The 24526-nt window shown below is 37.2% G+C and overlaps 1 protein-coding gene across 4 annotated transcripts; it reads right to left on the bottom strand.

Annotated features, from left to right (window-relative positions):
- Window positions 1-17364: 17364 nt before the first annotated feature.
- LOC140673318 (cytochrome P450 4C1-like) lies at window positions 17365-24269 on the bottom strand. Of its 4 annotated transcripts, XM_072906219.1 has the most exons (14): window positions 24142-24269; window positions 22918-23140; window positions 22512-22621; window positions 22209-22299; window positions 21129-21311; window positions 20768-20861; window positions 19834-19936; window positions 19545-19644; window positions 19220-19326; window positions 19043-19111; window positions 18401-18569; window positions 17822-18001; window positions 17552-17744; window positions 17365-17426 (listed from the first exon to the last, which is right to left on the bottom strand). In XM_072906219.1, exons 2-13 carry the CDS (start codon window positions 23069-23071, stop codon window positions 17578-17580), a joined length of 1527 nt encoding a protein of 508 aa, XP_072762320.1. In that variant the 5' UTR covers window positions 23072-23140; window positions 24142-24269; the 3' UTR covers window positions 17365-17426; window positions 17552-17577. The 4 variants fall into 4 exon arrangements, with proteins under 4 accessions (XP_072762320.1, XP_072762322.1, XP_072762321.1 ...); XM_072906220.1 differs by lacking the exon at window positions 17365-17426 and having other exon boundaries at window positions 17477-17744; window positions 22948-23140; XM_072906218.1 differs by lacking the exon at window positions 17365-17426 and having other exon boundaries at window positions 17477-17744.
- Window positions 24270-24526: the final 257 nt, after the last annotated feature.

Genomic DNA, 24526 nt, shown 5'->3' on the forward strand with positions numbered 1-24526 from the left:
ATCGATGTTCAAAGAAATGACCGAAAAGGACCGAAAGCGAGATCCCCTAAATAAATAATGGATAAAAACAGCCGCATAATCCCAGGAGATAACCAAATGAAGAATCTCCAAATTTCCTAAGAGGCCGTACAGAGCCCACCAATCAGCAACAATCAAAAATAAGGAGGAGAAGGATCTCACCGAACGACAGCTTTTACACGTCAAAATCTCAAAAATACTCCCGCCCAAATTGTTAACACGCCCTCAAGATTTAATATAAAAAGGGAAGACTCGCGCATTACCTTCATTCCAAAATTTAAAATCAGTTGACAGTACATCAGATTCATTTCGGTCGCTCGCTGACTCAAGCAATTCATCTATACTACGGGAGTTCCGTTTACGTCTCAAAACTATTAGAGTCAGTGCTCAACAAGACGACCCGCCGAGTAAGACCACAACTACACCAGCAGCTAGGACGCAACCAATCTGCCTAAGTAGTAAGTTTAATTTCCTTCTCTTTTGGTTTGTTTTTTTTTCATCGTCTCCCTTCCCCTTTATTCAACCTTATTCTTTATTTAAAGTGCTTAAAATCGCGTCGACCCGCCGATTCTCGCGAGCAAATTGAGACAATAGATCGGACGACACGACCGAGAACGAAATCAACAGTTTAGATTCCCCCTTTTCTTCACCGCAGTATTCGCACTGTTCCACCCCGTTAAAAACCCTTTTCCCATCTACTCATAGTTACCCTGAAGTAAATTTTCCTTCCCCATCGTATTCCCCCGTACCCCTTTCACCTTCAGTCATCGATATATCCGACGATTCACCGCCGTCGTCTCCTCTAACATTTTCCGATTCCTCGTCCGTAATCCTCTCGGATAATTCATCGAGCCATACGATAGAATTACCCGACTCCTCTTTGGAATACTCTCCAGCAGACTCTGACACCTCTGCGCTCCCCTCCTTAGAATCAAAACTTGCATCCATATCCGATTCCGCTCTCCTCAGCATTATAGATAGCGTCTTCGAAGACATCGACATCGCGCAGTAACACACATAACACCGTTCCCAAATTATAATTATTATTATTTTTCTTTTTTTCTTATTATAAACTATTGTACAAATACCAACCAGAATAAAATCTTTAGACTCGCACTCGTTCCCTTTCTTTTCTGGTTGATGACCTCCGTACTTATGTAACACCCGCGATCCACACACACAAACACACACACACACACTCATACAAATAATATTAAGGCAGATATCAATAAAGTTATATGTATAATGGTAGGGATCAATTTAATAAATGTTAATTTAAAAATTAAATGATCGGTAAACTTATTTAACTCCCTCCACGCGAAAGATCACACAAGGTCCCGTCCCGCGTAAAAGAGATTCGATTCTCTTACCAAAAAGGGACCACCGAGAGAGAGCGTTCGCATAACAGAGTAATAACGACACCCGTCGTTTACCTGTTTGCTAACCTGCAGCTCACTCGACCGAGTCACTCGTCGATAAGACTTTTGACATTGGAACAGTTCTTGTTACGCCCTTCCTCTGACCCATCCTCTCTACGGGCCTGGACGTAACAAATGTTATAAAGTGTTATTTTATATAAATAAGTACTGTCCAAAATTACCTGATCAATTCTTTGAAGCGACGTTTAATTGAAACGATACTCAAATGTTTAAAATGTTTTAAAATGTTTTAAATGAAATATTGCAAATTTTTTCAAGCAGATACATGTGTCAGTAAAACAAATCTCTGCAAACTGACAATGCACATCTGAGGCTTATACTTATAATATTTCAAGAACGTACAAATACTTATAATAATCAGTGTATTACAATAATAATAATATAAGTGATCTTATATCTCGAGAGGTAAGTTAAATCGTATTTGATTAAAAACAACACATTTGATAAAGACTTACACTCGAATTGTTTTCATTTTTATATATGTTATAGAGGATATATTCCTAATTAATAAATCCCGAGATAATACATCCCGAGAAAAAATGGATTTAACATGGTCAGATATAAACATACATAATTAGATATGAAAAGATCTGATCACATGTGTAATTTTATATGATCATATATAATATCCGAAAAATGGTGATGATCTTATGTGACCATATCTTTATATAATCATATTTCGTTAAATTTTAAAATAATTATATACATATATGAAAACAGATCTAGCTGAATATAATTATATCTTTATTTATATAATTATATCTTATTTTTTTAAGATTATATCATGCTAACTTTCGGATATTATTATATATGTTTAAATTATATCGCGTCAAATTTCAGATTTAATTATATATGGAAAAATTATATATGGTCAGATCGCGCCAAATTTCAGATATAATTATATATAATTATAATAAATTTATTTTTTTGAGGATTGTTTGAAGAATATACAAGGATCTTAGATAAATGTTTATTCAAGTTAAATATAAGTTTGCATTTGCATTTATATATCATTAATCTAATAAGTCAAGTTTGTGTCGTTAGAAAGACTGACATTGAAAACGGTGCAATAATAAAACAAAATGTCAAGTTCGTGTCGTTAAAAAAGTCTGACATTAAAAATAACGATGTGATAATAAAACAAATTGTCAAGTTAACGTCAAAAAAATTGGCGTGCAAAAGTATATTACTAAAATGTATATGTATAATATTGTTTCAACTTGCTTTCCTTTCTGCAAAAATAATGTTATAATTTTTAAAAATTGCATTTATTAAAAGTAATGGGAGGACACTATAAAAATTTATTTTATGTTTTCTATTTAATATTGTTCTTAAAATATTAAAAATTGTATATAATAAAAATTATACAATTTATAAAGAATATATATAAAAAAGAGATATCGCAAAAGTAAACTTGTTTAGAGTAAAATATACATATTACATTTAATGTAAAAGATACATAATCTCGTACTATATAGATTACTCTATTACTTTATTGGAAAATCTTGAATGTATTTAAACATACTAATAAAAGAATAAATTTGTATAACTCTTTTTATTTCTAATCAAAGAAATTTTTTGATATATTTATTCGGGTTATCAAGAAATTGACGGTTGTTGTAACTTCTTGGTAGATTTATTCATTAATCACTTTTATATAAATAAATATCATTCTTACATTCTATCTATTGATACAGTTTACTTTTACGAATTAAATTGTTACCAAAAAGTAATTTTATTCACTACTTCAACCACCGAATAAAATTATCTTTCGATAATAACAATTTAACTCGTAGAGATAAACTTTATCAACAGATAGAACATCAGTTATTAATATTTATCTACAATAGTTAAATCATTGATGGGTAAGTCTATTAAGAAGTTGGAACATTCTATAATTAATTAGTATCTGAAAATATTACTAAAATTCGGTAATTTAAAGTACTCTGAATTTTTTAGATGAGTTAATAATAGATTCTACATATTCTACATATTCTGCTTTATTATTTGCTGTTCGAGGCCTCTGTATATTTCTTGATTAAATCTTATCTATATGTGAAAGTATCGAGAGATGAGATCAATAGAAAGATAAATATATTTTATTTTATCTCTCCACAATGTTATTTAGAACTTTTAAGAAAATATTTAATTTATGCGGCGTTGCAGCAATTAAAACTGTATAATATTCACACAAGTAATGTTTTCTCGAAGGACCAAAATTAATATATAATGTTCACGCAAGTAATGCTCTCACAATTATCAAAATAATATACAAAAAAGTTCTTTTAAATCTGGTGAATTAAATCAAATTCTTAGTGGAGACTTTAATTAGATCGTCCGGTTGAATATTTAGTCTATTCAAACCAGGTATAACCAACACTTCCCTCGTGGTGTTGGTTATACCTGGTTACACCTTGACGTGGTGAGGGGGCTCTGGTCTTCGGTTGTCCCGGGTAGTACGCACGGTCCAACCGTGGGGAGGACCGGGGCGGACAGGGACTAACTAAGAGTACATCGTACCCTGCAGGATACAACCAAAGCTGGGTGCTCCCGGTAATGAGGATTTCTGCGTAGTAGGTGCTTCCGCTGCGCTGCGTTCCTCTGGATGTAGGTGCTGGCTACGGCTGGTGTTTCTTTCCTCGTAGTCAAACGACGTGTTTGGGTTTGTCCCCGCGTACGCGATTGCAAGGGGGAGCGAGACGGGCCGGTGATGTCTCGGAACTCCCGGGCCCATCGGGCTGGGCCTTTACCGAGCCGCCCGGACTTATTCCGAGGGTCCTGTAGCGAGTGTAGGCGCCCCGGCGGTGCACCGTGACCGTTTTCCCTGCTGAAACAGTGCATTGCCGGTGTCCCCTCCGAGAAGACCTCGGAGGAGACGTAACACGGTACGCTGGCTGCCATGGCGGGTAAGGCTGGGCCGGAGATCGGCGACCAGCCCCAACCATCCATGGGGATCCCGGGTGACGCCACTCGCTGCGGTATCCCGAAGGTCGGAGGGCGAAAATCCCTGAAAACCCGTGAGAGCGTAAAAACTTCCACGGGCCAGTAGGGGGCTGGGGACCATTGCCGGGGATGCCTATCCCCCGATTCGATTCGGAGCGGGATCCGTTAGCGCACGGTGCGATAGCCCACAACCCGATAGCACACGACAAATTTAACGTTATTCCCGATAGCCCACAACTCTTTAGCACACATCCGCACGAAATAAAAATGCATATTGTCCCGTTAGCACACAAAGTAAATCGGGTATTTTCCCGATAGTGCACCATGCTAGTTGCACGCGACAACATACTCAATCGGGAAAAAAAGGGAAGTGTCCCGTTAGCGCACAGCCCGACAGCACACGGCAAAAACGTTATTCCCGATAGCCTACAACTCTTTAGCACACATCCCGATAACACATAAAGTAAATTGGGTATTTTCCCGATAGCGCACATCGTCGTGTGTCACTTGGATGGTGCGCTATCGAGAAAAGATGCGTTTCTGTCCCGATAACGCACAGACATGTAAATTCATGTTTTATGCAAGTTGCGACACGACTCTCGCGTGATTGACGTCGAGGCAAACCTATAATGACGTACTTAAAAAAATTAATTATTTATTATAATTAAACACTGTTTCTAATTATAATAAATAATTATTATTTTAAAAAGCATGTACGTTCTCGAAACTATTGCATTCACGATGCGAAGGGTTTCAATCAATCGGAAGAAAAATGTAAGTAATAAATTACATTTGGGAAAATTTATTATTATTAATTTTATTTAATTTATTGCTCATTGAGATGTTTTCATGTAAAATGTATTGGTCGCTCTGAAAAGAGGTTTTGATAGCCCACTATCCTTTAGCACACATCCCGATAGCGCACAATAAAAAAACACTGACCCGAAAGCGCACATCATGGTGTGTCACTTGGATGGTGCGCTATCGAGAAAAGATGCGTTTCTGTTCCGATAGCGCACAGACATGTAAATGCATGTTTTATACGACGCGATTTTCACCAATAATTATTTATTATAATTAGAAATAATGTTTAATTATAATAAATAATTAATTTTTTGAAGTACGTCATTATACATTCGCCTCGACGTCAATCACGCGAGAGTCGTAGCGTCACAACTTGCATTTTTTCTCGATAGCGCACCATCTCAATGACACACGACCATGTGCGCTATCGGAACAGAAACGCATCTTTTCTCGATAGTGCACCATTCAAGTGACACACGACGATGTGCGTTATCGGGACAGAAACGCATCTTTTCTTGATAGCGCACCATCCAAGTGACACACGAGGATATGCGCTATCGGGACAATATGCATTTTTATTGTGCGCTATCGGAAAAATATTCGACTTGGTGTGCTATCGGGATGTGTGTTAAAGTGTTGTAGGCTATCGGGAATAACATTAAATTTGTCGTGTGCTATCGGGTAGTGCGCTATCGCACCGTGCGTTAACGGGACACTTCCGTTTTTTTCCCGATTGCGTATGTCGTCGCGTGCAACTAGCTTGGTGCGCTATCGGGAAAATACCCGATTTACTTTGTGTGCTAACGGGACAATGTGCATTTTTATTGTGTGCTATCAGGAAAATACTCAATTTACTTTGTTTGCTATCAGGACAATGTGCGTTTTTATTGTGCGCTATCGGGATGATGCATTTTTTATCTCGTGCGCTATCGGGAAAATACTTGATTTACCTGATGTACTATCGGGATGTGTGCTAAAAAGTTGTAGGCTATCGGGAATAACGTTAAATTTGTCGTGTGCTATCGGGACCCTCCCTTCGAGTCGTATGTCACCTCCCCGGGGGAACTTGAGGCCCGGTCGTTGGGGTGTTGACGGTTATGTTTCGGGACACCCCGCGGCCGATGAGGTTATACCTTGGGTGACGGATCCACAGCGGGGCGTGGGATTCTTTAAAATGAATTGTACGCCTTTAAATACCAACCAGGATGAGAAGAGGAGGGAGGAGGAGACGACGACACCAAGGAGGCCGGGACCCCGATGTTCAAAGGTGAAGGTCGTGAACAGTAAGCTGGTGCAAATCCGCTTACGCAGGGAGTATCCTGCGGTTCTCAGATTCGGTTCGATGTTTTCACCGAGCACGAGCCAGGAGGCCAGCAAGAAACTCACCCCGGAGATGAAAGAGATGCCGTTTCCAAAAAAAAGGAAGCAGGGACGCCCCCACCGGGGACTACAAGCGGAAAAAGGCAAAGAAAGCCAAAGAGGAAGAGAGAAGAGCGGAAGAGGAGGAGCGAGAACTGCTCGAACCCAACCCCTTTCTCGGAATTCCAGGCTTAGGGCAGTTATGACGACAGTGTCAAAGACCTCATTGATAAGATGATAGAGGCCTCTCTCAATAAGATCTCTTCGAGATGCCTCGACAGCGCTACGGTGCTCAAGAAAATAGTGTGTCGATACAAGAACATGAAGGGCACTGTCAAAAAGGAGGTTGGCCAACCTACCTGCTTATTGCAGGCAGCAATACATACCCTAGTGATGAGGGCACCCATCACGGGGAAAGCAGAAGCCTGTTCGGAGGACAGCGACAGGCTGAAAGGGATAGAGGAGGAGGTCCGAGGGTTGAGGAGGGAAATCGCCCGCCTCAACTCGGAGAACATGGCTCCCAAAGAGATGAGCCGCAAGAAGGGGAAGAAGCAGCAGGACTTCTGTCCCAACATCGACAGAGAATCGACTGCTAAGCAGGACGTGCAAATCAGCACACCAACCGCTCAAGAGACTGAGCCGAAGCTCACCTAATGGAGGTCGTCCTAGACCCCGGCGTGGACGACCGACCCGCCCAACCACTGCTCCTATTATCCCCGATTAAAAGGAAAAGGAAAAAGCTGGACGAGAAGTATCCGCCAGAGATACCCACAAGGGCCCGCAGTACGCCGCAGCCCCGACAAACGAGGCTGTGGTCCCCGTACGACCCTCGAAGGGAAAGGGAAAAAAGGATCAGGGTCTGGATCCAAGAGGGATCAGACCAAAACCCCTCCTCAGCCCGCCCTTCAAACTCCTCCGACGCCTTCGGTAAACCAGGGCATATCCTGGTCGAAGGTGGTCGGCAGGAAGGAGAGGGGAAATAAGGAGGCAACCAAGAGTCAGTCCTCTAAACTCGCTAAAGCGGGTGGTAGAGAAGCCTCTCCCCCTCTCACGAATGAGAGGACGGAGAAGACTAAAGAGCCCTCGAGAGCGGCAGAGAACAAAAAAAGAAGGATCCTGAAAACGGCGGCGGTCTTCATTACTTGTCCAGAAGGACAATATTGTGACACGCTCAAGCTGGCCCGCCAGAGTGTAGACATTGAGAAGCTCGGCAAAGAAGACCTCAAGGTAAAGAGAGCTGCCACAGGGGCTATCATATATGAGATCCCTGGGGACAAGGCCGTAAAGGCCGACAAATTTGCGGAGGAGCTTCGTAAGGCCCTCCAAGATAAAGAGGGCGTCCGGATCGCGCGGTCCTGTAAGAGGGGTGAATTTAGGGTCCGCGGCCTGGACGACGCGGCTATCAAGAAGGAGGTGATAGCCGAAGTAAGCAGGATCGGAGGATGTCCAACCTCAAAGATCAAAACCGGGGAAATAAGATCTTCCCCCAAAACTACGGGCACCATATGGGTGCAGTATCTGCTGGCTGCAGTAAATAAAATTATAGCAGCCGGCTAATATATGAATAAGATGGGCGACAGCAGAGGTGGAGCTGTTAAAAACCCTCCTCCTTCAATGCTACAAGTGCCAAGAGAGAGGCCACGTCCGGGAGATGTGCACCAGCACGATAGACCGGAGTGGCCTCTGCTTTAATTGTGGCACTAATGGGCACAAGGCAGCCAACTGCTCCGCGCGGACCAGATGTGTCCTATGTGCGGAGAGTGGGCTGCCTAGCAATCACAGGGTTTTGCTGCCACCCAAAAAAGAAGGCGAAGGGCAGCGACAACAACAAGGCTGCCCCCAAGGCTGGGGCAAAACAGAGGTGTGACAAAACCCCCTTTCCCCCATTTGCTGCCTCTAGCAAGGGACAGAAGAAGGAGAGCGTAGCCCCCAAACCCTAGAAGAGGAAAGGGGCTACGCTGAATAAAAAGGAGGTGACAACAGCCACGGCTACAAAGACAGTTCCAGTTGGGAACCTCATTGTTTTAGAAGAAGTGGTCATGGAGGAGGCCTAAGTCTCATGACATTATGAGCAGAATAGGCCTCCTCCAAACAAATTTGAACCACTGCGCCAGGGCCTAGGATCTTTTCCTGCACACCCTGGCGCAGTGGAAATCGGGATAGCGGCAGAGCCATACAGGATCCCGCCCAGCTATCCCTGCTGGTCGGGAGACGACTTGGGCTCTGTCGCTATCACTTGGCGACAAAAAACTGTCCCCCCCTACTACAAGATCGGAGCGGAGAGACATTATGTCGCGGTGGAGTGGGGCCTAATATGGGTGGTAGGGTGCTACATCCCCCTCAGCGTAAGAGACCCTGCCCGGTTCGAGGATGTCCTCGACGAAATTACACCAATCGTCCTTGGGAGGTTCCCATACCCTGGAATAGGCTATGGGGTTTCCGGCACACCAACGGTAAAAGCAGAGTCATGAAGAATTGGTGCTCGGTCTCGTTCTACTCAATCAGAGATCGAGCAGGACCCTGGTCAGACCGCAGGGGAAGTCCTTGTTGACTTAACATGGGCGTCTCCCTCTGCGGCTGACAGAGTGAGCGATTAGCGGGTGATGCCAGAGGAGACCCTCTCGGATCACCTATACATCCGTATAAAGGTGGACATCACCCGCTGAAGGGTGCACCGCCGACCTGAAGAAGGGGAGGGACTCACCACTCAAAAGATGGGCCCTGCAGAAATTAGATCCCGACAGGCTGATGGCTGCAATAATGCTGGCCCGGTACCCAAATGCCGGAAAGCATTGAGGGCCAGGTAGGATGGCTCGGGAAACTAATGACTAGAGCGTGCGACGCGGCCAGACCCAGACCGCTCAAAGCGGCGTACTGGTGGTCCGAGGAAATTGCAGAACTGCGTGCAATCTCGGTTCGAGCCAGACACCGCCTCATTAGACTGAGGAGGCGCGGTTTCTCTGACGCTGCGGAAGAAGCACTTGAGAGTATAGAGAGGCAAGAAACTTCCTCAGTGCTGCCATCAGAAGGGCCAAGGCCAAAACTTGGGATGAGCAGCTGCTCTCCCTAGACTCGGACCCACAGGGGCGCTCCTATAAGATTGTACTAAATAAATTTAGACACTGGACACCCCCCGTGACGGAGTCGCTGGACCTGGAGGTCCTAGAGGACACCATCTCCATTCTCTTCTCGAGAACCGGGGTTTACCCCCATTTGGGCAATCGGGGAGAAGTGGAGTGGGACGAAGACCTACAGGTTACCAGCGACGAGATGGCCGGGGTGATCAAGAGACTAAGGACTCGGGAAATAAAGCTTGGGGTCCTGACAAAATCCCCGGCCGCGTCTGGGTCTTGGCCTTGGACCACCTGTCGGGAAAGGTGCAGGGCATCTTTATGAGATGCCTGCAAGAAGGAATATTCCCCCCAGCCTGGGAAAGGGCCAAACTAGTCCTTATCCCAAAGGAGGAAAAAACCCGCGGAGACCCTGTCGGCATACAGGCCCATATGTCTGTTGGACGACATCGGCAAGTTATTGGAGAAAATAATAGCGAACCGACTCGTCCAGCATCTCAAAGGGACAGGGCCAGACCTCCACGAGGATCAAATCAGATTCCGTGAGGGACGATCAACCACGGACGCAGTCAAACACGTCAGGGCCCTCGTGGAGTCCGAGATGGAATAGAGCAAGGTGGTAGTTGCGGTGTCGTTAGATATAATTAACACCTTCAACACCGTGCACTGGGAAAAGTTGGGGACGCATTAAGACACCACCGCGTACCCCAATACCTCGTGGAGATCATTGGGTCCTACTTTGAGAACAGGGGCCCGGAGTACCGCGATAAGTACGGTACTCAATGCCGGCGGGAAATGTTTTACGGTGTCCCACAGGGGGGTCGGTCCTCCATGTCCCAAAGTAGGGGTCGGGACCCCTACTTTGGAACATCGCATTCGATCGGGTTTTAAGGATTGCCTTTCCCCCCGGCTGTAAAACAGCGCTGACGACACACTGTAACTGGCTGGGGGTAACGACTGGGGAGAAGCCGCTAGAACGACGGATCTAGGGGTGACATGCGCCGTGCGCTCAATAAAGGAGATGGGCCTGAAGATGGCCCCCAGAAAAACAGAGGCCATTTTCTTTCACTATGGCCTCAGGGGGAAACCACCGCAGGCCCAAATAATGGTGGACGACATCCCCGTCCAGCTGAGCAATAGCCTCGGATATCTGGGGCTGCAGCTGGACGGGAAATGAAGCTTTCGCGACCACATTAGTCGTCTGGCCGAGAGAATCAACGGGACTACAGCGGCACTTAGCCGCTTAATGCCCAATTTGAGGGGGGCCGGACGACCGTGTGCGCAAACTGTTTGCGGGCACCGTGAATTCAGTAGCCCTATATAGGCCCCGGTATGGGCGGATGAGGCGGTGGCCACGAAGAGTATTCGAGACACTCTGCAACGAATGCAGCGCAGAGTGGCCATCCGTCTCATCCGAGGGTATAGAACGGTGTCCCATGCAGCGGCCTCCGTACTGGCGGGTCTCCCCCTCCATGGAACTCCTGGCGAGGGCGCATGCCCGAACATATGCCAGGATAAAGGAGCTCCAGAGGCTGAGAGTTACGATAACCACCAGAGTGAGACGTGTCGCGAGGCTCCAAGCCCGGCGACAAATGATGGAGGAATATCTAACCTCCATTTCTCTGACTGAATCGAGAAGGAGTCACCGGGGCCGTAGGACCTGTCCTGGAAGAGTGGACAACAGATCCCACGGCAAGAAGATGTCGTACCACCTGACTCAGGTGCTCGCCGGACATGGATGTTTCGGCGAGTACCTGAGGAAGATAGGGAAAGAGCGCACGGCAGTATGCGACCACTGTGAAGAGGAGAGCGACACGGCGCAGGACATGCTGGAGCACTGCCCAGCGTGGGCGAATGAGCGCCGTGTCCTCAAAAACGTAGTTGGAAAGGATCTGTCGCTCCCGACTATCGTTGCAAATATGGTCGAGAGCGACGAAGCCTGGGAAGCGGTCGCCTCCTTCTGCAAAACAGTAATGATGCAGAAGGAGACGGCCGATAGAGAACAGAAGAGGCGGGGCAGGCGGGGATGACACGCTCCCCCCGAAACTCGAGAGCAGAGGGACGACCCCACCTGGTTGCCTGGGAGGTAACGGCAGTGGTCGAGGCGTGGGAAGTGGGCATCTCCTTCTGCAGAACAGTCATGTCGCAGAAGGAGACGACCGAGAGAGAGAGAGAGAGAGAGAGAGAGAGAGAGAGAGAGAGAGAGAGAGAGAGAGAGAGAGAGAGAGAGAGAGAGAGAGAGAGAGAGAGGGAGGCTGCCGCTGCAGCATTAAGCAGCGACAGCGACGATGTGGACGGCGACGGGGGAAGAAGGAGAGGCGGATGCCTCCGCCGCAGACCCCGCCGCCATCGGTAGTTGAGTATGGAGGGGGACATATCCTCCCCTCCTTAATTACTCAAGAAGGAGAAGGGGTCAGCACCAAGTATTAATCCCTCCCATCTCCTTCTGTGGTCCCGTGCCTCTTCTTCGGAGAGGCGACACTAAGGACGGGGACTCGAGTCCTCGTCCTTCTCCAGGGAAATCCCTTCCCCACCCCCGAGGGGGTGGCTTGGGGGTGTGGCCTCCTGCGCACCGAATATAAAACGAGAAGGCCTCCTCTCTCCGCCACACTGGAAGAGGAATGAGGTCACGTCCGGCTATTCAAACCGGACGTAGGCCCCATGGGTAGCAAAAGCAAGAGACCCTCCGGAACTAATGCAATCGCTTGTTCCCGGAGGGCCTCGGAAAGACCCGGGCCAGGTCACCGCAGGGGTTTTAGTGGGTCGGGGGCGCACACAATATCTTAGTGCCCCTAAAACCCACATAACCCAGTGTTCCGTCCCCGTGGCACTAGATATCTCTTTGGAGATTTTCCCTACGATAACAAAAAAAAGGTATAACCAACACATGAACAAGGAAGAAATCACATACAACATATAAGTGTAGATATTGAAACATATGTGATTAATATCAATTAAAGAAATATAATACATGGGAAATAATCATATCACATGAATCAAATAATATATATAATACATGGGAAATAATCATGTCACATAAATCAAATAATATATATGAAACACAATAAATAAACAAATATCTCAATTGCATAAGATTAGGAACAAATTAATGAAAGACATATGAGAAGATAAAATTAATATTAATGCATAATCTAATATAATATACGTTAATAGTTAAATAATTTATTTTACCTTCAACGAAACAATTATTATTGATTTTGGAGATATATATATATATATATATATGAATGTAAAGAATAAATGTTACCGTAAACTAAAATTGCAAGTATCCAAGAAAAATGTTAATTATCGCTTATCCGATGGTAGTTACTAATCAAGTAAAGGATAATAACTTAATATCAACTGCTTTGCAAGCGTCAAAGAAAAGAGTTAATTATCGCTTATGCAATGGCAGTTACTAATCAAATAAAGAATATCAACTTAATATCAACTGTTATTATATGAAAAAATTAGTATATAATAAGATATTAATAATTTGAAAATATACACGGCTCCAATATTTACAAACATGATAAGATATACTCGGCAATGAGAGCCCATGCGCGGATATTGATGCGTAAAGAAACTGCGTAAAGAAATTGCGTAAAGAAATTAATTCTTTTCACGAAAGAATTTTTAATTAGTGCACAGAGCACATATTAAGATTCTCATTTTTGAGAATTCTAAAACCCCCTCTATATCCCCCTAAAGAGATGTAGACGAGAAAAAATATCGGGGCGAAGTCGCTGAATCGGGAATTGAACCCGAGTCTTTCGCTTGCCGGGCGACTGCTAATAAGATATTAAATTAAATGCAAATAATTAATATTTACATTGGACTAATCAAATTATATAAATAGGAGTAGGATAAACCTCTTGACAAATCAATCTTCTCGTGTTGAATATCTCGTCAAATCAACAACCATTTGGGAAGGAAAGCCTTTCAATGTATAAATACCTGGGTTAAGCTACATAGCCTCTTAATAAAACAAAGATATCATTGGGAAACAAGAAGAAGAAGCTCTAAAAACCACACAACAATATCCATCCAGATGCCATATAATCAAATGCCGCAAGATGAAATTCGCCCTTGTATTGTATGGATTAAAACCGCCACACGTTCAGAGCTCTAGTTACAATATCTAAGTCCTTATCAAAGGACTTGCCGTGTAGGATATACCTGTTCACATTGTGGCTCAAGTCCACAAGAAAATGGCGCTCTGGTGACATGGCTAGTACGCTATATTTCCTCTAGCTAACTTTTGTGGGTAATTAGCCTCACAAATAGTTATAGGCTGGTAGCACTCACAAATATAACTTTAGGCTGATAGCCTCACAAATGTTTATAGGCTGGAAGCTCTCGCAACTATAACTTTAGACTGATAGCCTCACAATTAATTATAGGCTGGAAGCTCTCGCAACTATAACTTCAGACTGATAGCCTCACAATTAATTATAGGCTGGAAGCTCTCGCAACTATAACTTTAGATTGATAGCCTCACAATTAATTATAGGCTGGAAGCTCTCGCAACTATAAATTTAGGCTGATAGCCTTACAAATAATTATAGGCTGGTAGCCTCATGAATAGTTATAAGCTATTCGTCTCAAACGTATATAAATTAGCGGTTAAAGAAAACTGTAAGACAATTATCTCAAGAGCTCTTGTACTTAGCGTCGGTTCTGACGAAGAAGAAGGCGGAAAACGGAAGCGCCGTTCAATTGGTCACCACATGGAACATAAGTAATGCGCGCCGTGTATTACTCCGCGTAAAAAAGGTGTTATAGCCCGAGATTATAACTAATTAATATTATATATACAGGGTGTCCCATAATTCGCGAACCACCCGTTACGTGCAGGTAGAGTAGGTTAAACTGAGTAAAAAAATTATCTACCATTTTGCAATTTTCGCAATAGTTAATGAGATATTAATTATAAGAGATCAGCCAATCGGCGCCCGGCAGGAGCGCGCGGCACAAAGAAGCCTCCCATTGTTACTTGATACTAGACGCGCCGACGAAGCGGTGGGAGGAACCCTCTGCATTGACAACCTGAAGAGTCACTCACACAGTCACATACACATATCGGCGCGCCTAGTATCAAGTAACAGTGGGAGGCTTCTTCATGCCGCGCGCTCCTGCCGGGCGCCGATTGGCTGATCTTTTATAATTAATATCTCATTAACTATTGCGAAAATTGCAAAATGGTACATAACTTTTTTACTCAATTTAATCTACTCTACCTGCACCTGACGGGTGGTTCGCGAATTATGGGACACCCTGTATATATATATGTACATTAAATATTTATAAGAATCAGTAAAGAGAATGATTGCGAAATCGACATCCGCATACCGCGATTAGAGCATTGACCGCGTACCGCTAACATAGCGAGCCACGCGTGAAACCCAAGACGAAGCCGGAACACCGCGGCGAGGATTGCGAAAGAGTGCAAGCAAGGAAGTCCGACCTTTGGACCCGCTGCGCTTACACTCAGCGCGAGTTGAGCAACCTGATCGAATTTTAGGACGGTCGCTTAACGATATAAAAAACCCATCCGCGCGGGCAGTCGTAAAACCGAAGTAAGAATAATCGTTACTGCAGCGGGCAGTCTTAATATCAAAGTGACAATATTGCTAATTCACGCGCCAACATGCGCCAACTGACGACATCTGAAGCAGTCACGCTCGACAACGAATTCCATATCAATCACATCGAACTACCTTCGAGCCGAACGAGCTCGGTATAACTCTCACCAGCTAATCAAAGGAGAAGGAACCATTGTAAGAACGACCACTGTAATAAGTTAAACGAAATATATTTTAATACTTTTGGACACGAGAAGACTACATTCAATAAATAACGTCATCCTGCGCCCTAAGTCCCGCCACTTCTGCGGATCTCGAAGCCTGTGCCGTCCCGTGGCACAACAAAGGCTTTATCCTAGAGATGGCGTTACTATCTTAATTAATTCAGGTTTCGCTGTATTTTATACAAAAACAGAATTTTAAAAAAGAATTTCAAAACTTTAAAGTAATGAAAAAGAACAAGCAAAATTTTCTGTTTTTATAAAAAAATCTGTAATATTTATTTTATGTCTCACAAAAAATCTTCTTTTTTATAAGGTTCTTAATTTATTCTGTGTTTATTTTCGTTAATCACATAAACCTATAATATCAAATTTTACACTTAAAATACATTTATTTCGAAAAGCATTTTGTGTTAAAAATAGACATGCTAATTATGTTTAAATGTGTTTTCGTTTAAACGTATATAATAGCAAGCTCAAATTTTTTTCATATTCCTATATACCTACCGTTAAGCGCAGGACCGAGGAATTGCATAGGTGAATTATTATTTTCGTTTCTGCTCTTGTCGATAATTTTTGATAATGTCGATAAACTTTGAATTGTATAATAGGTAAAAAATAAAGTGATTAAATAAATGAATTTGTATATTCTGTGTTAAATATATTTTATTCTTAATTAATTTTTTTTTTTTTTTATATTTCTCCTCTTTATATCTCTTTAACATCTTCAAATTTTTACATTTTCATTATATGAAATATTTAATATTTCAAAAACATGTTATAATTGTGCAGTGCGCATGTCTCTTTATTTTTAATAAACGTAATTTTCAAAAGTTATAACATTATTTTTGCAGCAAGGAAAGCAGATTTAAATAATATATACATTTTAGCAACATATATTTTTCCAACATTGTGCAAACATATATTTTGCTAAAATGTATATATTATTTAAATCTACTTTCCTTGCTGCAAAAATAATGTTATAACTTTTGAAAATTACGTTTATTAGAAATAAAGAGCACTATATAATTATAACATGTTTTGGAAATATTAAAAATGTTATATAATGAAGATATAAAAATTTGAAGATGTTAAAGAGATATAAAGAAGAGAAATATAAATAAATAATAAAAAATTAATTAAGAGTAAAATATATTTAACATAGAATGTACAAATTTATTTATTTAATCACTTCATTGGATATAACATTTTCAATATCTTGAACCATGCTAATAAAAGAATAAATTTGTATAACATGTACACTTTTTCTATTTCCAATCAGCAACATTTTTTGATATATTTATATATGAGCTATCGATTAAATATACATATCAATTAAATATATTTTAAATCTAATCAGTTCTAACATTATTAAAATTTAATAATCAAAAATATCCTGAACTAAATGCTGGCTGCGTATAAATTATTATTCGGAGCAGAATCATATTCTGGATTATTATTTGTTGCTTGATACTCGCTTTTGTCTTTTAATTTTAATTAAATTTTATACGTACAGGCGAAAATATGGAAAGATGAGAACACCGAAAGATAAATATTTTATATTTTATCTAATCTTGAATATTTTATATTTTTATATTTTATCTACTTATGAGATTATTCAAAACTCAAAAAATACTGTTTATGCATTGTTGTAATAACTAACATAAAAAAGAACGATCAAATTCTGTTTTCAATCTGTGATTGTTGTATTTTCCACAAAATCCGACTCTCATTCAGAAATAACTTTTCCTTCTTTTCTTTTTAATAGTTCTTCTTTTTAATAATTCTTTTTACTCTTGACTGTTGTTAATCATAGGTTGGCAAAAAAATGGAAAGAATATACGTTTTAATTTAAGGCATTTAATTATCAATTTAATTATTTATTTTTCTATGATGTTCCCAGTGTTCTATCTTTGAAATATCACCGTCCGATTAATCGCAAGAGAAATAAAGGAAAGAAGATGCGAGGAATACATTTGTGTGTGTCTGGACAAGAAATCACGTAACATTTTTACATATGCAATATATATTTTCTTGATAATGTTGAACGTCTAATATGCGTAATAATTTTCCATTATTTTTACAATTCATCTTCTTATACATATACTTACATGATATCCGTGTCAATTTTAAACGCCTATTTGTGATTAATTGGGATGAATTTCATATAAAACGGACGGGAAGGACAAAGTAATAAATCGGCCTTTAACTGCATATTTTTTAAATAATCTACGGGTTCCAAGTAAAAATTGTGCACCAAAGATGCTATTATTGTCTTCAATTCCAGCAGAGCGAATTTTTGACCTATCATACAATTTAAAGTCTATTATTGACACTATCAAAAATTGTCCACACGAACAGAAACAAAAATAACAGTTCACCTATGCAATTCCTCGGTCCTGCGCTGAACGGTATATAGGAATATGGATGACGATTCTGTATCTTTTCTGGCAAAAATCTATCCGGATCGAATACTTCTGGATTTGGCCAAAAATTAGGGTCTCTATGCACTCTCATGATATTAAGAAATAAGGTTGTTCCAGTAGGCACTACATATGACTCTGAAAAGCGTATTATAAAATTATGAAATATTTTTACAAAAATAAAAATTTTTTTGATAAATAAAATGTACATAATATTGTACACAATGCTCTTAAAATGTTAAACTTATTTTACATTCATTAATATACATCGTATAATGTGACAGGTAAAATGTGTAATAAAAAGTGGATTACGTAATTTTATATGAATTTTATGTGAATCTGAAAAATATTATATAATTACAAAATATAAAAATTTACAAAAGTACGAGTATTGTAAAGAAATAAAATATACATAATATTGTATTTTTTTAATATTAAAGGAATTAAATTTATTTTACTTGATATTATATATACTTATATATACTCCATGAAATATGACATGTTCAAAATATATACAAAAAGACAGTGATTAATTACGTAATTTTACATCCTCCGCAGCGTTTCGTAATATGAAAAATACGGTGGGATACAATCGTAGGGATTCTTTTAAACATCTCTCTAAATATGGTAAATTTTGCAACGCCTTCATTGTAAGTTTCCCTCCGTTCTCTTGCACCACACTATCGATTTCAACCCTTACACGCTCCTGTGTTGATAATATTTAAACTGTACTGTTTAATATTCTGATTTTTATGTTCATGCACACAAATAAATTTTTAATAATATTAATAATTCCTAATAAAATCAAAATAAATTTCCTATGTTTTGCTGCAAAAATATAAAAATAAACAAACCAAAATAAGCAAGTTTCAATAACTCTGCGTTATTACGTATTTATTTACAATCCTCTAGTTTTACTTCAGCATACTTTTAATTCACTCTTTTCTAAATTTCATGTTCCACAATTGTCATTGTATTTTTCATTTATAAATTTAACAATTGTAGTAATTTTTTATATTTTTAGTGAAATTTTTTTTTTGTTAGTTTTTTCAATTTTTTGTAAAACGAAACAAAAAATATCAATTCTGTGAAGGAGTTTTTTTTCTTAATTTATCAATCTCTTATATGTTTCCATTTGACATTTAAATAATACATCGCAATAATATTGAAAAAAAGTACCTGGATATCTTTGTGCTCAGCTAATAATAATAAAGTAAACATTACAGTCCTCGTTATGGTATCGTGACCCTGTAATCATCATCACTTATTATTGTATTGTTATATTATGCATGTATATAATATCGTCATACATGCTTAAATATACAAAATTAAAAAAAAGATTATACTGATGCGTACTCCAAACATAAAGGTATCGACTTCCTCTTTAATGTCCGAATCAGTTAATAAACCTTCTCGAGATGCCGCTATTAAAAGGTCCAACATGGCCAGCCGCTTTTTTTTAACTTTTTAGAAACAAAAACAGCATATTAGCTCAATCTCATTATTGCATTCTTTAATTAACATTGTTCTTGTATAAAGATCAACGTCTATTAGAAATAATAATGATTTAATTTACGACAGACATATGCTATATCTCATTACGTATATTTTGTACAAATACTACAACAATAATTTTAGATTGTGCAAACAAGCTTAAATTAGAAGCTAATCTCTCACATACTTTCAAACACTTCGACATCATCTATTTCTTTGTCACTTTCAAGGGTTTTCAAGTACCGACCATTGGTGCGTTCGTGATAAAGTTTTCTTTCTGCAATGATCTACACATACAAGTATGATATTAAATTTTTAAAATAATTTTTTTATATTTAATAGTAATAACACATTGTACTGTAGCATAAATATTAATAACGTCATGTAATCTTGTGATATAAAGATTATGAGATTTATTGTAATATTATACAAAAAAGAGAGTTTAAAGGAATAAAACAAAATGATTTAAAACGCACCTTTTCCGTAAATCCGTGCAATATTTTCAAAACTTTTTTTTGCTTTCTTCCTTGTGGCGATAAGGAGAATAATAAATCGTTATAGAGCCATGGCCTAAATCCTCTAAAACGTAATTCAATAAAATTATATAATTTTAATATTATAATTTTGTAACAACTTTATTTTATTTAAGGTTAGCATAAATATTTAAAGTAAACTTTAAGTAATCATAGAAAATATAAATAAAATTTAACTACCCGGTAGAAAATTTATTATGTATAATCATAGATGATATATATGACCATATATGATATATATGACAATATAAAATTATATAGAAATATATAAAATTTTATATAAGTTATGTTTAATTATATATAATAATATATGACTTATTGTATAATTATATATAATTTTATATTAATGTTGGCTAGATGTCAGTCAACGATAATACAAAATTATGCATACTATACATAACTATACATAACTTATACAGAATTTTATATATTTCTATATACTTTTATATTGTTATATATAATTATATATAAGAAATTTTTTACCGGGTATATTACGAAAAATATATGAAGTATTTCCTAAAACATTAGCCATTTGTTTTTGCTAAATTAGATTAATATAGATTCTTTGATGTAAATGTAATTTATCTATAAATTTCATTGTACAATTAATTTCTTTAATTTTTAATTTTTTAATGTTTTAAAAATTTAAAAATAGCAAACAATATTTTGAAATTAAACATTTAGTCGGGCATGTACAATATATGGATTACTAATAGCCGGTAAACAGAATTTCTGTTTTACACTAATTGTTTATACTATTTTTACCTTCACATGACTAAAAAAATAAATAATTAAACTATTTTTCAAATTGCATACATATATTACATAATTACAACATAAAGGGGGATCACACAATTGTTTACTATATATAAATTACCTATAAATTATCAGTTCCATAATGGTGTGAATCGCATTTTGATAGTTTTGCTGGAACTCGCCGAAGTTTTGCAGAGAGATGCCCATGGCAGTTTCTATGAGTGCATTGATCATATAAAACAAAAATATTATACAATCAAAGATTTATTGTAATATATTTCATAAATAGCTTTGAGTATAAAAAAATCAGATACTATATATGTACCTATCTTTATCGCAGCATTGATAATGTGCATGAGAATGAACTATCTTTTTATCCATAAGCTATGGTTATTATGTAAAATGGTTGTTATGGAGATAATTATATATAGTAAAATTTCTACATATAACACAAAACAATAAGGATTTTTCAGAATTCTTACCGCATATCGCATTTAATGTATATTCGTTAACAAATGATAAATCCTTTACAACTATTCCTCCAGCATCTTTTAACGAATTTGTTATGCAATTGCTCTCTTTGATCAAGATATTAACAAACTGATTCAATATACTGAAATGAAATGTAGGTGTTAATATCTTTCGCCGTGTTTGCCACTTAGTGCCTAAAACAAAAATAATATAACATAAAATTATATGATAAATAAATTTTAATAATATTATATAAAATTGTATTTTCTCTTCCATTATAATGTTTAATTGATCGATTTTAAACAATATATTAACCTTTATTCCGTATTAATGGATCATTTTTGTTCGTGATTTTTCTAACAACGTCAATTTTTCGAAAACGAATAATCATAAAATAATATATTGGAGTATATTATTTTTCAAATTGATAATTTTAGTCTTTATTTAGTATGCTCAAAGAAAATATATAAATTTTTTCAGATTTTTTTAAAACATTTTTACATCGTATTTTCGATAAGTTTATTAATATGAACTTATCGAAAATACGCTGCCCTATCTGTACGGTTAGATGATGCCAAAATAACAATACGGAGCAAGAGTTAATTATCTTAAATTTATTTTGTTTTATTGTAAAATTCATATTTATAATCTTTTAAACATTTTTATGAAACTTTTTTTTGATAAAACTGTAAAAGAATTAACAAATATTAACATAAAATTTTATAATTAAAGTTTTATGAATTGGGAAATAAAAATAATTTATTAAAAGTATATTACGTGCCCTCGTGTGATAATGTTTATAATTTAATTAATAATCTTTAATTAAGATATTACTGCTATATTTGCTTGAGAATACGTGTATCACAGCGAAATTATTCATCGTTATAATCTTTACTTGTAATAAATTTCTTTTAAATTTATTGGTTTTTATAACAATGAAGTTGTATAAGTTTATTATTTAATTGTATAAGATAATATTTAAGTCTAATTGTAACATTTTATTAGATTTTCTGTTATGGAGGCAGATCGATAACAGACTGTAATAGTAAAGAGTACGTATGTGCGCTTAAATGTTAATGTCATTACGTTACCTGAGCTCATAAGAAGACCTTTGCCTAACCAGGGAAATAAGAAATCATAAAAATGACTTTTCTCAATGTGCTTAGTGCTACTTAATATAGTCTGAAATTATCGAAAACATGTTACAAAAGAAACATCAGTTTATATTACTTCATCTTAAATACACAAATAATTTATTAAGTATATCTCAAATATTTATTTAAATTTTTCGAATATTAATGTTCCTTCTTTTTATCTTTTAAGAATCTTTTTTTTAAGTCTCGTAATTATGTCTATAGAAAATACGTCCACAGAGAAATGAATTTCCTTATTACCTCAAAATCATCTGGATTATGGATAAATACAATAGGTATAAAACTAAGCCAACCTTTAAAAATGGGATAATAGTAATCAGTGAATTTAAACAACAGTTTCATTAGCTCTTCTGAAAAATATATTAAAAACATCAGTATAAAAAATTTTAAGGTATTAACTTTATCATTTTTTTTTAATGTTACTTTACCTTTATTCTCAGATATGTTACAAACAAACTAATCATAAGAACTGAATTGAATATGGATATTGTAAAAGAAGTGCTGAGATGAGTAATGCATGCAATAAATGTTGATAGGCATATGTTCTAAAGCAGAGATTTTATGAACTTAATTTTTATTTACATGTGTGCACGAATGACGGATAGTTTGCCAATTAATGTAAATAAATTAAAAATTTTAATCTTGCCTGCTGAAACATGGAATTGCAATAGATTACCAAGAATCGGAAGGCCTGGTGGTCCTGGTATAAGATTAATAAGTCGACCGTTTCTTCCATGATGCACATAATAATTATACACCAATAAAATAAACATGAATAATAACAATATGGTGATAAACATTGTTTCTTGACGTGATATTCTTGACCAGTTAGTTAAGCTTTATCTTTTTAACTTTCTGTTTCTATGATCCTTGGATTGCATGTGAAAAAATAAATGATATTTGTTTTACAACAAAACTGTCACAATTGTCTTGATATTCTAAATATGCTAAGAAAGAAAGGGAGAGAAAGAAAGAGAGAAAGAGACAACGAAAGAGAAAAAGAAAGTGAAAGAGAGTGACAAAGAAAGAGAGAATAATCATTGAATTATAATACCTTAATGCTATATATTTTATATAGTTAATAACTATGAAGAGTTATAAATAGTGTGATGAATTATTTATTAAAATGAAAAATATATCACTTGCGTAAATTAAATAAAAAAAATTTTATCAGTTTGTTTATAATTATGTTTCTATCTATAAGATATAATTTCTTAAGATTTCATTTAAAATCTGATTAGTGATTAATAGTATCATAATTAGATCGAGCATTATTTTTACTTAATTACTTAAAAAATGTATCAGTTATTTTAGCATTATTAATAATTTTATTTATTCTATAACTGTGAAAAGAAATGCTCTTAAGCGATCACACCATAATGTCCGTTTAAAATTGAGTTCTACAAATTTGTGTTTGCATATCTATTTTAAATCTATTTTTACTGCTAAGCAAAAATAAAGAATTGCTGTATAATAAACAGACCTATTTAATTAAGATCTCGCATACTTTAACATAAACAAGAAATTAATTGGAAAATTTTATGTGATTTTTATCAAATTTATTATCACGCTACACACACAAACACATTGTATTTTCATATAATATACAAATTATATAATTATCACAATTGTTTAACAGCGTTTTCTCTTTTGTTTACCTAATTGTTACACATTTGCGCAAAAATAATATAATATGCATTTAATAAGATTATAATAATTAATCAAAGTTAACAACTTGTGGTATTAAAGAAAATTTATGTGTAAAAATCATGCGTTTATACTAATTATATTATTAATCAAAATTTTTCAAATGTTACAATAAAATGTTATAAAGTGTTATTTTATATAAATAAGTACTGTCCAAAATTACCTGATTAATTCTTTGAAGCGACGTTTAATTGAAACACTACTCAAATGTTTAAAATGTTTTGAATGGAATATTGCAAGTTTTCTCAAGTAGATACATGTGCCAGGAGAACAAATCTCCGCAAACTGACAATACACATCTGAGGCTTATACTTATAATATCTCAAGAACGTATTATATATTTTATAAATACTTATAAAAATAAGAGCGTATTACAATAATAAGAATAATAATAATAGTGATCTCATCTCTTAAGAGGTAAGTTAAATCGTATTTGATTATAAACAATGGTAAATATGTATGTGTGCCTCCCGTGTGTGTGTGTGTGTGTGTGTGTGTGTGTGTGTGTGTGTGTGTGTGTATGTGTGTGTTATGAAACTAACTAATAT

This window comes from Anoplolepis gracilipes, chromosome 14 (assembly GCF_047496725.1).
Source record: "Anoplolepis gracilipes chromosome 14, ASM4749672v1, whole genome shotgun sequence".
In the NCBI taxonomy this organism is placed as follows: Eukaryota; Metazoa; Arthropoda; class Insecta; order Hymenoptera; family Formicidae; genus Anoplolepis; species Anoplolepis gracilipes.

Bases quoted from the DNA above. Each gene is read 5' to 3' on its own strand.
- LOC140673318 (XM_072906219.1), bottom strand. From the start codon at position 23,071: ATGTTTATCACCATATTGTTATTATTCATGTTTATTTTATTGGTGTAT. The intron at 22,622-22,917 runs GCAAGATTAAAA...TATATTTTTCAG, and splicing joins GCAATTCCATGTTTCAGCAG to AAGAGCTAATGAAACTGTTG. The intron at 20,862-21,128 runs GTAAGAATTCTG...ATGCACTCATAG, and splicing joins TACATTAAATGCGATATGCG to AAACTGCCATGGGCATCTCT.